The 12,304-nt window shown below is 50.3% G+C and overlaps 1 protein-coding gene across 6 annotated transcripts in view; it reads right to left on the bottom strand.

Annotated features, from left to right (window-relative positions):
• SOX5 (SRY-box transcription factor 5) overlaps nt 1-12,304 on the bottom strand; it is a 293,023-nt gene that overhangs the window by 51,561 nt on the left and 229,158 nt on the right. For all 6 annotated transcript variants that reach the window (XM_018919866.3, XM_009095179.4, XM_018919869.3 and 3 more), the window contains one exon: nt 10,641-10,787. In XM_018919866.3, coding sequence (XP_018775411.1) covers nt 10,641-10,787 — 147 coding nt within the window. The remainder of the gene's footprint in view (nt 1-10,640; nt 10,788-12,304) is intronic.

The raw sequence follows: 12,304 nt of genomic DNA, 5'->3' as shown, positions 1-12,304 counted from the left end.
GAGTCCCAGAGACACCACCATGGGAATGCTGCCAGCCTGCACTGAGCCCCCTCACTGGGCTGAGGGACAGCAGGGCAGGACACAGCACGTCAGAGTCCAGCTGTCCCACTGCTGAGACTGAGAGCTGAGCAAACGTGAGCTGGTCCTAACCCCAACACTCATCTCTGGCTGAGGGGCACAAGGCCTGGGGGGTGCATGTGCTGAATCTTCCTCACCCCAAGTTTGGTCTGTGCCTTTATAGAAGATGCTGAAGGTACAGACTATCCACTCATTTATGACAAATAATAAGCAAATAGAGGTAAATTAATTAAATTCAGAGTTTTAATTGCAGACTCTATTTTCTGTGGACATCTGAAACTAGGAGGAGAGTACCCAGAAAAGGAAAGAAGATAATTTCAGAGAAGAGCATTGGATTTAAGTACAAAAAAGGGTCATACTGATCTGCAAGCAAAGCAGAACAAAGCCAAGAGTTTAGATTAGCAGAGCTCAAGATTGACCGAGGCAACCAACAAGCTAAATTCAAAATATATTAACTTACAGCTGTCACCTGAAGCCTATACAGCCCCTAGCATGGTTAAAGATGGAAATAATCAGTGACCTGGAATGACTGCTCTCCTGAGAGAGCCACCTTGCAAAGAAAGCAGCTCACAAGAACCCACACAGCAAACTCGCTCTCCAGGATGGCTGCATGCACGTTTTCTCCTAACTGTACAAGGAATGGAAGCTGCCCTATGGCCCTGTCCCTGCTGCCCTATGGCCCTGTCCCTGCTGCCCTGTGGCCCTGTCCCTGCTGCCCTGTGGCCCTGTCCCTGCTGCCCTGTGGCCCTGTCCCTGCATTAGCCCCCTTCATGGTGCACTGCTTTCTCTGGAGCATCCTGGAGAGGATAAATGCACCTGGGAACTGCCCTGGGGAAAGCTCTGTGCCTGCTCTGCACGGGTGTCAGGCTGGGCTGGCTTTGGGCTGTGGAACTGCAGGCACAGAGCTCAGAGTGGAGCAGTGGTGGCTGCAGTGACACAGCTCAGGGTGGCTGCAGTGACACAGCTCAGAGTGGAGCAGTGGTGGCTGCAGTGACACAGCTCAGGGTGGCTGCAGTGACACAGCTCAGGGTGATGCATTGACACAGCTCAGGGTGATGCAGTGACACAGCTCAGGGTGGCTGCAGTGACACAGCTCAGTGTGGTGCAGTGACACAGCTCAGGGTGGTGCAGTGACACAGCTCAGGGTGGTGCAGTGACACAGCTCAGGGTGGCTGCAGTGACACAGCTCAGCGTGATGCAGTGACACAGCTCAGGGTGATGCAGTGACACAGCTCAGCGTGATGCAGTGACACAGCTCAGGGTGGCTGCAGTGACACAGCTCAGGATGATGCAGTGACACAGCTCAGGGTGGCTGCAGTGACACAGCTCAGGGTGGAGCAGTGGTGGCTGCAGTGACACAGCTCAGGGTGGCTGCAGTGACACAGCTCAGGGTGATGCATTGACACAGCTCAGGGTGGCTGCAGTGACACAGCTCAGCGTGGTGCAGTGACACAGCTCAGGGTGGCTGCAGTGACACAGCTCAGCGTGGTGCAGTGACACAGCTCAGGGTGATGCAGTGACACAGCTCAGCGTGGTGCAGTGACACAGCTCAGGGTGATGCAGTGACACAGCTCAGGGTGATGCAGTGACACAGCTCAGGGTGGTGCAGTGACACAGCTCAGGATGATGCAGTGACACAGCTCAGGGTGGTGCAGTGACACAGCTCAGCGTGGTGCAGTGACACAGCTCAGCGTTGTGCAGTGACACAGCTCAGGGTGGTGCAGTGACACAGCTCAGCGTGATGCAGTGGTGGCTGCAGTGACACAGCTCAGGGTGATGCAGTGACACAGCTCAGGGTGATGCAGTGACACAGCTCAGGGTGATGCAGTGACACAGCTCAGGGTGGTGCAGTGACACAGCTCAGGGTGATGCAGTGGTGGCTGCAGTGACACAGCTCAGGGTGGCTGCAGTGACACAGCTCAGGGTGATGCAGTGACACAGCTCAGCGTGGTGCAGTGACACAGCTCAGGGTGGCTGCAGTGACACAGCTCAGGGTGATGCAGTGACACAGCTCAAGGTGGCTGCAGTGACACAGCTCAGCGTGGTGCAGTGACACAGCTCAGGGTGGTGCAGTGACACAGCTCAGGGTGATGCAGTGACACAGCTCAGGGTGGCTGCAGTGACACAGCTCAGGGTGATGCAGTGACACAGCTCAGCGTGGTGCAGTGACACAGCTCAGGGTGATGCAGTGACACAGCTCAGGGTGATGCAGTGACACAGCTCAGCGTGGTGCAGTGACACAGCTCAAGGTGGCTGATCCTGACTGAGATGCCACTGCCTGGCACAGCAGCTGGCAGAGCCTGGACAGACTCCTGGGCTCCACAGACACACAGACAGGTCCCCAACACAGCAGCACAGCCACCAGGTGCTGGCACAGGAAAGCTGCAGGAACGCTGATAACTCATGAAATAGCTCAAAAGTTAAACCACTTCTGTAACATCACCACTCTAAATTGAAAACCTCTCTCTGTGCTGCTCCCTTGGTCTTCCCCTCCAAGGTACTCAGAAATCTTTTATCTAACACTTTATTCCTAGTATCTTTTTTGTTTTACCAGTTCTGGCAATAGCTTATCTTTTCTTCAAAAGCAGCAAGGAAAAATGTAGCAACTTGCAATGAAAGAAAGAGAAGCTGAACTCATTCACTGCACATTGGAATCCACACTGAGAGCATTAATGGATGAGGACACGTGGCCAAGAGTGAAATTTTAAACCAGTTTCATATGGTAGATCCTGTCTCATCAGCTTGTCTGCCTCTGACGTTCTCTGGATACTCCTGGATTTTCTCTCTGGACACCACTAAAACACTTTCACTGGGAGATTCTACACTAGAAAGTCTCATTCTTCCGTGAGGTATTTATGCCTTAGCAGAATTGTCAAGATTAAATCTGCTGTCATTTGAGACTGAAAATTAATCCCACTTTAATAAAAAAACTAACTCATAGATTAATTTTCTTAGCTGCTTTCTAAGCCTTTGAGATACATTTATACCAATCTCTAAGTTTCAGGCATGACAACATGAAGATTTTTGTTTAACTGAGATTCTTACATGCTCACAAAACTTCAGGACCTTGGACCTTAAGGAGGCTCCATTATAAAATCAAAACACAGAGCCACACTGCTTTGAAAAATGTGTGTGCTCTAAAGTGATGCTTTCCACAGAATGTCTCTGAATCCTTTTTTGCACCAGCTCATTTTACACTGTAAATTCAAACTGCATTCTGCACAGCACACAAGCAGTTCTGAGAAACCTGAGCGAAACAGCTGCCAAGCACTTCATGTAAATCTAAAGTTAATACTAATCCAAAAGAAACTGTCCTATTGAATTTGAAAAGAAAACTGATTTTTCCACTCTGCTGCTAAATTTTGCTTCTCTTCAGATATCCACAGCTAGCAGGGATTAGAGATTAGCACGTTTCAGATTAAAATATTTTTGGAGCTCCTTGCTAGGTGATTATCATTCAGGAATCCTTGGTGCACAGCGCATTTCTCTGCTGCTTACTGAGAGCTGCATTCTGTCAGAGCGTGTCAAGAGGAGCTAATTTCAAATCCAGCATGCAGCGTGGATACAGACCCTTGTGCAGACAAAACAAGCAGCTTCTGTCAGACTGATCACGCTGGGACTTCATTCCACCACCTCAGAAATTCCCTTCCTGTGCTGGGAAGGAGCTGCACACCTGGTGAGAGGTGGCTCTGCTGCTGCCACTGCACACTCCTGCCAGCACAGCCCCTGCACCCTCCTTCTGGATGGTGACAAACACCGAGCTGGGGCTGCAGGAGGGAGATTCAATTCCTGACAGGATGTCCCTGGCTCCTCTCTGGGAGAGTTCTCTCCTGGTCCCAGCTCCCCCTGATCCCTGAGACAGGGACACACTGCCCTCACCTGCACAAGGCAGTGCTCCTGGACAAACACATCCCTTGGTGCAGAGACTCGTAACAGCCCAGACTCTGAAAAACCTCTGCAATGAAGGATGGCCCTTACCCTTTACCAAGAATTTCACACATTAATGTGATATTGGTATAATCCCTGGTTTGTTATCCATCTTTAACTTTGAGCTAATATTGGCTCCCCATCTTCTCAGGGCTGCTACACAGTGAAGAATGAACTTCGTGTATTCCTCCTCACGGCTGGCTCCCCTTCTCCAGCATAAAGACCTTCTGCTAAATATTTTTTAACTCTCCCCACAGACCAAGGCCACTCGAATTCAAGGAGTATCAGCAAAAACCACTGCACCCAGAAAAATCAAATTCTTTCTCTGTTGCATCATGCAGCTCCAGATTGCAGCTCTGCTAAAGCCCTTTAATACTATTTTTAGGACTTTGAGGACAACTGGCACCATCAGCTCAACAGCTCTCTCAGTAGCATTAAACCCCTTGACTCTGTGACACTGTTTTCTCATTTGGGGCTGATCCAGTCTCCCCTTGCTCCTCCTCATCCCAGCTCTTCGTTCCCACTGCCAGAAGAAGGGCAGCTCTGAGCAGGTAATGCTCAGGCGGTTCAGAGGAACCTGCCAGGGTGCCAGGGTCAGACACGGAACAGCTCCCAGCTCCCAGCTCCCTGCACACGGAGGGGCTCTGGAAACACCTGGGAGCCCAGGGCCAGCTGCAGTGAACTCCTGGTGCCCAGTGGGAATGGGATCAGTGACACCCAAGGGTCAGAGCTGCTGCCTGCTGCCCTCCCCAGCAGCTCTGTGTGTTCACACCGGGTTCAGAAGGCATGAACAGCAAAGGACAGCACGGGAAGGACACAGTGCCTGGGTTTACCCCTTGCTTTGCACCTCTGCTGCTCCCTCTCTGCTTTCTGAGGACCTCTCGCCCAGGAACAAAGCACTCTTGCTTGATACTTGTGTATCTCACTTCGGCTTTGCCAGCAGAGATTCTGGAAGGCTCTTCCCCTTTTTGCTGTATTTTCTTCGGAGCTTTCACTGTAAGAAGTGCCAGCTGAGCCTGACAAGGGTTAATTGCCTGGCAGCTCTGCTGGTGAGGCCATGGGATCAGGGAAGAGGAGCTGTAGACAGCTCATCCCACCAGCCCCTCCACATATCTCATTTATTTTTAGGCAAGTAAGGAGGGCTGTTAGGCAGCAGAATGCTGTGCAAGGCCCTGCTGCTGCTGCTGCTGCTGCTGTTTAGATGCTGCTATTAACATTGCTTTTATTGTTTGGAGCCCATTTGCTATTTTAGAAAAGCACCTTAAGAAGTTCCATTAATACTCATCATTTCCCTGAGCTCCAGCAGATGGTTTAAGAAGGCATTGTTTGTATGTCTGCATGTCAGATCCGGGCAGGAGAGCAAGGAAGAGGAAAACAACTTCAAAGATTCTGCCACCAGCTCCCCATTTTGCTATTTAGGATCAAAAGCACGGGCAGCAAAGGAGAGAGGCTCCCAGGTAAAGAGATTATTACTACAGGATGGGCAGGGAGACAAGGAGGAGCACAGCACAGCTGAGTTACAGCTCCCCACTCATCACTGCCTTGTACCGCAAACTTTCCCTTGATTATCTTACAGCTATTTCTGACCTGTCTGATGCTCTGGCAAGGGGATTGGGAAATGCAATCACTGGAAATGTTTTGGGTGTACTGACGGATAATATTCCAGTGCTAATTGTCATTCCGGTGCTGAAAAGATTAATAGATTAATTTAGCAAGGATTTATTTTTTAAATCAGTGACATGTGAAGAATTGTGTCCAGCCTGGAAACTTTCTAAACTAGAAGAGCTTGCAAATGCTGGAGATAAAAGCTCTGTACATACAGCCAGTGTTTTACCAGGGATGCTGCGTCTTGCACCACTTTAGTGAAAAGTGCTGTCCTTTGTTCTAAAACACCTCAGAACTCTGCTGAAATGAGGACGCCTGAATTTCCTGTTGCTTGGCCAGGCATTCAGCAGCTGCTGGGCTCTCCAGCCACTGAACAGGACAAGGACTGCCAGCAGTACCTGGGGCCCAACACATGCTGTGGGTTAGTTCCAGACAGGCTCCTCTTCTCTGCTCTTCAGGGATAAGAATTTGTCCCCCTCCAACACAGCGTGCCCTTTGATCACCTGTGCACGGCATTTTATCAATTTAAATGAGATGCTTTCCATGAGCATGTTCAAAACCAGCAGCTCTGAGGGCACAAGGAGTCTGTATGTTCACTTTTCACCAGGCTCCTCCACATTCAGGCATGGGGTAAACCCAGTGAGTGATGCAGCTGGGCACATAATGGGGACTGATGTTTCCCCACGATCTCCCCAGGACAAAATTCCACATTCTGCACCACCATGTGAAAGGGAGAGATGAGAGGAAGGGAGACAAACACACCCAACCTTACAGGGTTGCTTAGGGCAGTCATTGAAAATGAAGTTCAAGTCAACAATTTGTCAGGAGTGGAATCAGAAATATCACAGAGATGAGTTTTATGGGCCTTTTTCTTCTTCCCTTCAGACAAGGAAATAGGGAAAAGGAATTTCCTTTTCTTTTTTCCACTATATTTTTATAAAGAAAGCTTTCCTACCAAAACTAGGTAGTGCCCTCAATAGTTATGGCTGGGACAGCAAAATCCACAGCCAGCTCCCCAGAGCTCCCTCACCTTTCCTAGTAACACAGCCCGTGGTGTCTGATTTAAAATGCCCAATTCCAGAGGCTCTGAGTCTTTCTTTTTCCCCTGGTGCCCATGGAGCTGGTCAGAAAGGCAGCAGTGGCTGCAGCTCCCTGCCCTCCCTGGATGAGGGTGGAGCAGGCACACCTCGCTCCTCTGTGTCCTTCCCCCTCAGAGCCAGGTGCCAGGCACAGCTCCACCAGCACACACTCCTCAAGAATGGAGGAGTTCCTCTGCAGGGACTCTGGCCACCTCAAGGCCCATCTGCACAAGCACCAGAACTTTCAAAGGCCACTGAATTATTGCCCACAGGTGACAAGAAGATGATTCCACCAGAAGTGTTCACTTTGGTGATCAGATAATGTGGAACAGAAGCGCCCTTTTCAGTTAAAGACTCAGATTGATATTCCTCTGAATGCTGCAGCTGAGGAGAAACTGACTGTGTGCACCCAGCTGCTCAGGGCTGCTCCTGCCTCGGCTCAAACACATTTCCTCTCCTTGTCACAACTCCCAGGTGCTACTGCAGAGCAGCACTGCCAGAGGTATTTGAATGGAACAAAAAAAATGGATTTGGACAATCTGTGTGCTCTTGTCATGGATGGAGACACAAGTGGGAGGAGGGTTAGGGCTGAGGCCACAGCAAGGTTAAAAGAGAAGTGCCCAGGAACTCTCTCCTGTCACATCTCACGCTGGATTGCTCCTGGTTTACAGCAGATGCTACAGACAATGCACTCTGCTCCATTTAACGGGGAAGGTTTAGCTACATCTACAAGCTGCACTGAAACCTCCCTCCAGAACCACTGCCCTTGAAAGGCTCCATGGAAAGGGCCAGAACGCTGCAGCATGCAGGCTCTAGATGCTGGATTTATCTGTGCCACATCAACAGCCAGACACAAAGGCAGGAATGAGCATCATTTCCAGGTGGGGGTGGAGCTGCTGTCCTCGTGCAGGTATGAAGCACCTGATCTGGAGGCACCGAGGGCTGGAGCTGCTCTCATGCAGGTACCAAACACCTGATCTGGAGGCACTGAAAGGTGGAGCTGCTCTCATGCAGGTACCAAACACCTGATCTGGAGGCACTGAGGGCTGGAGCTGCTCTCATGCAGGTACCAAACACCTGATCTGGAGGCACTGAGGGCTGGAGCTGCTCTCATGCAGGTACCAAACACCTGATCTGGAGGCACTGAGGGCTGGAGCTGCTCTCATGCAGGTACCAAACACCTGATCTGGAGGCACTGAGGGCTGGAGCTATCAGGTGGGAGCCCTGGTAGCATGGCTCAGGTCACAGTTCAGACAAACACAGTGCCTACAACACTGTTCTATTTTATCTTGGCTCTGTACAAGCAAGAGGCTTGAAATTCACCTCAGGGAGGGCTGGGGATCTGTTCTGCCTGGTCCTTAGCTGCACCTCTGCCTGCCCTCCCCACCCGGGAGCCCGTGGGCACCCCAGCAGCCAGCAGGGCAGCAGGCGGGCACTGACACCACCGAGGCAGGGTGTGCCAAGGCAGAGCCAGCCCCGTCTGGCCAAGGGCAGAGCTGGCTGCCTCTCGGGGCTGAGGAGGAGGCTGATGTGGATGGCACGAGCAGCACACCGGCTGTCTCGGAGCCCTCCAGAAGAAGGCTGCTGAAATCCATTTCCGCAAGGCGCGCTCTCCTTGGACGGCCTCCACCAGCCCCGCTCCTTCCATCAGCTCTGCTGGCAGGCTCTCCTCCTTGGAAGGAGGCACAGCACCAGCTCGGGCTCCTCAGCAGCCCTGCCAGAAGGTGTGCACTCACAGAAGGGCAGCCCTGCCCCAGAGGGGCAGAGCCCGGGCAGGGACGGCTCCTCCGGGTCACAGCTGCTGCAGGGGAGCAGGGCCAGCCTGGCCAGCCTGGGCCCAGACTCTGCTGAGGCCACTGATAACAGCCCTGCCAAAACACGAGCTGCCAAGGCCTGAGAGGAGTTTGGGGGATGTTTTCAAGTCTTACTAGATTTAAAGGATGATCCTTGGCAAACTCCTCCCGATGCTTCTCAGCATTTCTAGAGCCAACAGTTGTTCCATCTGCTGCTGAGGCTGACTTTGAAGAATCCTTGCAAAGAGCAGCACACTAACTTTAACACCACACAAGAGAAGAAAATGCCACAGCTTTTCAGAAGTGACCTAGATGTTTGCCAGTAGCTTGACACGCTCTCAGGTAAGGCTGTCTCCTTGTCTCCAAACACTCGAGGGTATTACCAAAGCTGTGCCAGTGTAAACTGTGGGCTGCAAACAGAGACTCAGTAAACAGCACCTACTGAAAGCTATTCCAAGGCATTAGCTATTCCTCTGTGGAGCTCTGTACAGTAGGAGTGACAGAGATCACCACAAAGTAACTTCAGGAACCAAATTGCTTACGGGGATTTAAAAAAAATAAATTAAAAAAGTCTGTGAAACTCAAGACTTATTCCCTGACGACAGTTAGAAAAAATTACACATAAAAAAATCAGCAAAGAAAATAAACTTTTGGAGCTGTTGAGCACAAACAAGCTTTGAAAAAGCAAAGAAAGGTCCACACAGACACCGAGGAAGGTGCTTAGTTCCAACACAGAAGCCTCAGTTTCTGCCATTGTGATGGATTTGCCGATGTGTTGCCACTGCACCATTGTGTAAGCCCTGCTCTAATTACTGGGGACTCTAGAAAGGTTTCTTTACCGTTTAGTATGATAAATAACTGTGCTCCCAGGCTGGGTTCAGAGCTCAGAGCAGCACTGGCACAGCAGCCCAGGCAGGTGAGGTGCCCTGAGTGCAGCTCCCACCTCGCTGCTGCTGAGGACAGACAGAGGGATGTGTCTGTCACACACCATTACCATTAGAACAGAGCCTTGTTCTTTTATCCCAGCTGAACTCCGGGCTCTCTCAGCAGGAATGCTAAGTGAAATCAATGTCTGGGATTTCCAGGCTGAGCTGGGAGGTCACAGCCACTCTATCATTTCTCAGCATTATCCCTTCTCCTTCCCCGTGCTCTCGCCCAGCCTCCAACTGGCACACAGCAGATTGAAAACAGCATGCAGCACAGGACTCACTCTGCACAATTTTACAGCCTTTTGGAGCCCCCTTCCTTCCTTCTGGCCCACTTTTTTGGCTTTTTTTTGCCCCCCCCACTTTGCAAAATAAGTTCTGTTTGTCTCCTACGGAGCTGCCAGCCAAAGGCACTGGAACACCTGAAATGATGAAAAAGCAATAAAACAAAGCAGAGAACAGAGCTGATCCTGGCAGCTGCCAGTAAAAATGGCTGTGCTCGATGTTACCAGCAGACATGGCAGGCCTTGGAATCCTGGAATTGCCACAAAATCCACACTGTGCCCCTCAGATCTCCTGAGAAACTCTCCTGCTGCACAGGAGAAGCAAATTCAACCCTGAGACTTTAAGTGCAGGAGATCCACAAGCTGTCAGCCACACACAAGACCCCCCCACCCTGTAAAATGCACAGACTGGGTAACCAAACACCATTTAGAAAACCCAAAAATCTACACCAAGGATTGCACAGCTTGGTGATTTCTTGCTCTAAGAGGCCAAGCCAAGGAAAAGCCACAGGAAGTCAGAGACTGCAGCAAGGAGAGAGAAAAGAGATGACCCAGAGCTTGACTCATCGACACAGCAGCTCCTGATTCCAAGCCATGTCTCTCATTCCCTGAGCATGCATCTCACTGGGCTGACAATGGCATTATTTATTTGTCTGGTTATTTTTAATCTGTGCTGCTTTACTGCTAGGGCACAAACAAGACACCACTGTCCATCCAGGGAATCTCTCCTGACTGACAGAGGCCATGGACAGCATGCTGGAGGGCACTGACTAAAAGGAAGGACACATTTTGTACATCTTTCACCCAGCTCTTGCTGTCACCCACACAGGACTGCTTTGTCCCTGCACTCCTCAGCTGAATTCCTCCCAGATGTTTTACCAACATCCTCCCCTTGCAGGGGACACCCTGGACACAGCTCCTGCAGCCCAGAGGCCCGGGGTACAGTACCTTGCTCTTGGGAGGAGGGCTGGTTGTGCTCTTGTCTGTGTGGATGCTGGTGGGGGACACGGCAGCACCAAGGCTCCCCTGGGCAATGCCAGGGATCTTGCCTCCAGGAGACACCTGCATGGCAGCCAGCTGGGCAGCATACAACTGCTGAGAGACAAACAGAGAGGAGAACTCGTGGGCTGGGGAGGAACACAGCACAGAATCCACCAACAAATCAATCAATCCACACTGCATCTTCCCCAGACTGCTCCCAGGGCAGACGAGACGTTTTCCCTCCTAAGGGCAGTTTTTATTTAGCACACGTGTGCTGGGAGACATGAACTGCCACCCTCACTTCTGTGACTGGTTCCTCCAGGGATGGATGGAGACGTGCCCATGGGCAATGTCCCAGCTCCCCTGGTGCCCAGGGGCTCAGCACAGGCACAGCTGATCCCCCTGGCCTGTCCTTCCTTGGACACAGCAGCACTGCCACCAGCACTGCACCAGCCCTGGGAGCTGCTGCAAGGGAGGGGCTCTGGGCTGCCACTCCAGGCTTTTATTTCACTGGCTGTGTTTCCCCTGTTTTCCCCAGGCTGTAAGGTGTCTGGGACAGGGAATGCCAACACTTTATTTAGTGATTACTGCAGGAGTCCACTCTCAGTTGGGTTGTGGGGAACCACCAGAGTCAATACAAATATACACATATATTGATATAAGCCCCAGTTAATTCTAAGAAATCTTTCTGTGATAGATGCAAAGACCAAATAAGCACTGGGAAGGAATTTTTCCATGCAATAGCCCAGAAGAAAGCCCTATTTTCAGGTGAAAAAGGGGAATATATGAAATTTCAAATGTATGCTTTACTCTCATTTCAGGGATGGACATACCTGAGGAGAATGAAACACACAGTATGCTGTGGAGCAACCTGGAAGGAGGGGTGAAACAAAATCTATAAAGCCTTCATTCATGCTTTTTAAAACCTTCTGTCCTCCTGTTATCAGATTCAACATCTCACCTCAATGTGATTTATTTTGAGAATTAAAACCAAACATTCAATAAAATTTTATAAAAGGTCCCTTGTCAGAGTCCTCTCTTAAAAGTCTCTCTCTGCAACACAAACCAAGTATTCCACAGAAAGAGCAGAGTCAGGCCCAGCTCTCAAAGGAAAAGCAAGTGTTCATGAAATTGCAAGGGGCTGAAACCCATTTAACCAGGAAGATTGCTCCTATTTCAAAAACGGGAAAGAAATACACAACACACGGCACATTTCCCAAAGTTTCACTGGTTTTGAGCTTTGGCATTGTTGAACCTGTCTACTTATATTTAAATGCTTCAGGACATCTCCAGCTTATCCCCCAGGAAAGGGCAGTGGTGAGACCAAGGGCTGTGAAACAGGATGGCTAAATGACATTAATTTGTGCATTCACTGAATGGGCAAACTGAGCTCCAACCAAAGAACATCTCTACCCTGCTTCTCTAATGGCATCAGATTTCAGAACAATCAATAAACCTCTGCAGAAAGATTAAACTATCATCTAAAACACATCTAAAACCATGCAGTATTGCACATGGGCAGGGGAGAGGAAACGTAACCATTTAGCTACAAACAAACAGTAGATGCTCCTTTTTAACTGCTTTTTCAGAAGCCCAGTTCTGCCTTCCTGAAGAAGTGTTATGTATCTTTT

Source organism: Serinus canaria, chromosome 1A (assembly GCF_022539315.1).
Source record: "Serinus canaria isolate serCan28SL12 chromosome 1A, serCan2020, whole genome shotgun sequence".
Classification (NCBI taxonomy): domain Eukaryota; kingdom Metazoa; phylum Chordata; class Aves; order Passeriformes; family Fringillidae; genus Serinus; species Serinus canaria.
This window is presented reverse-complemented; position numbering and strand designations above follow the sequence as displayed.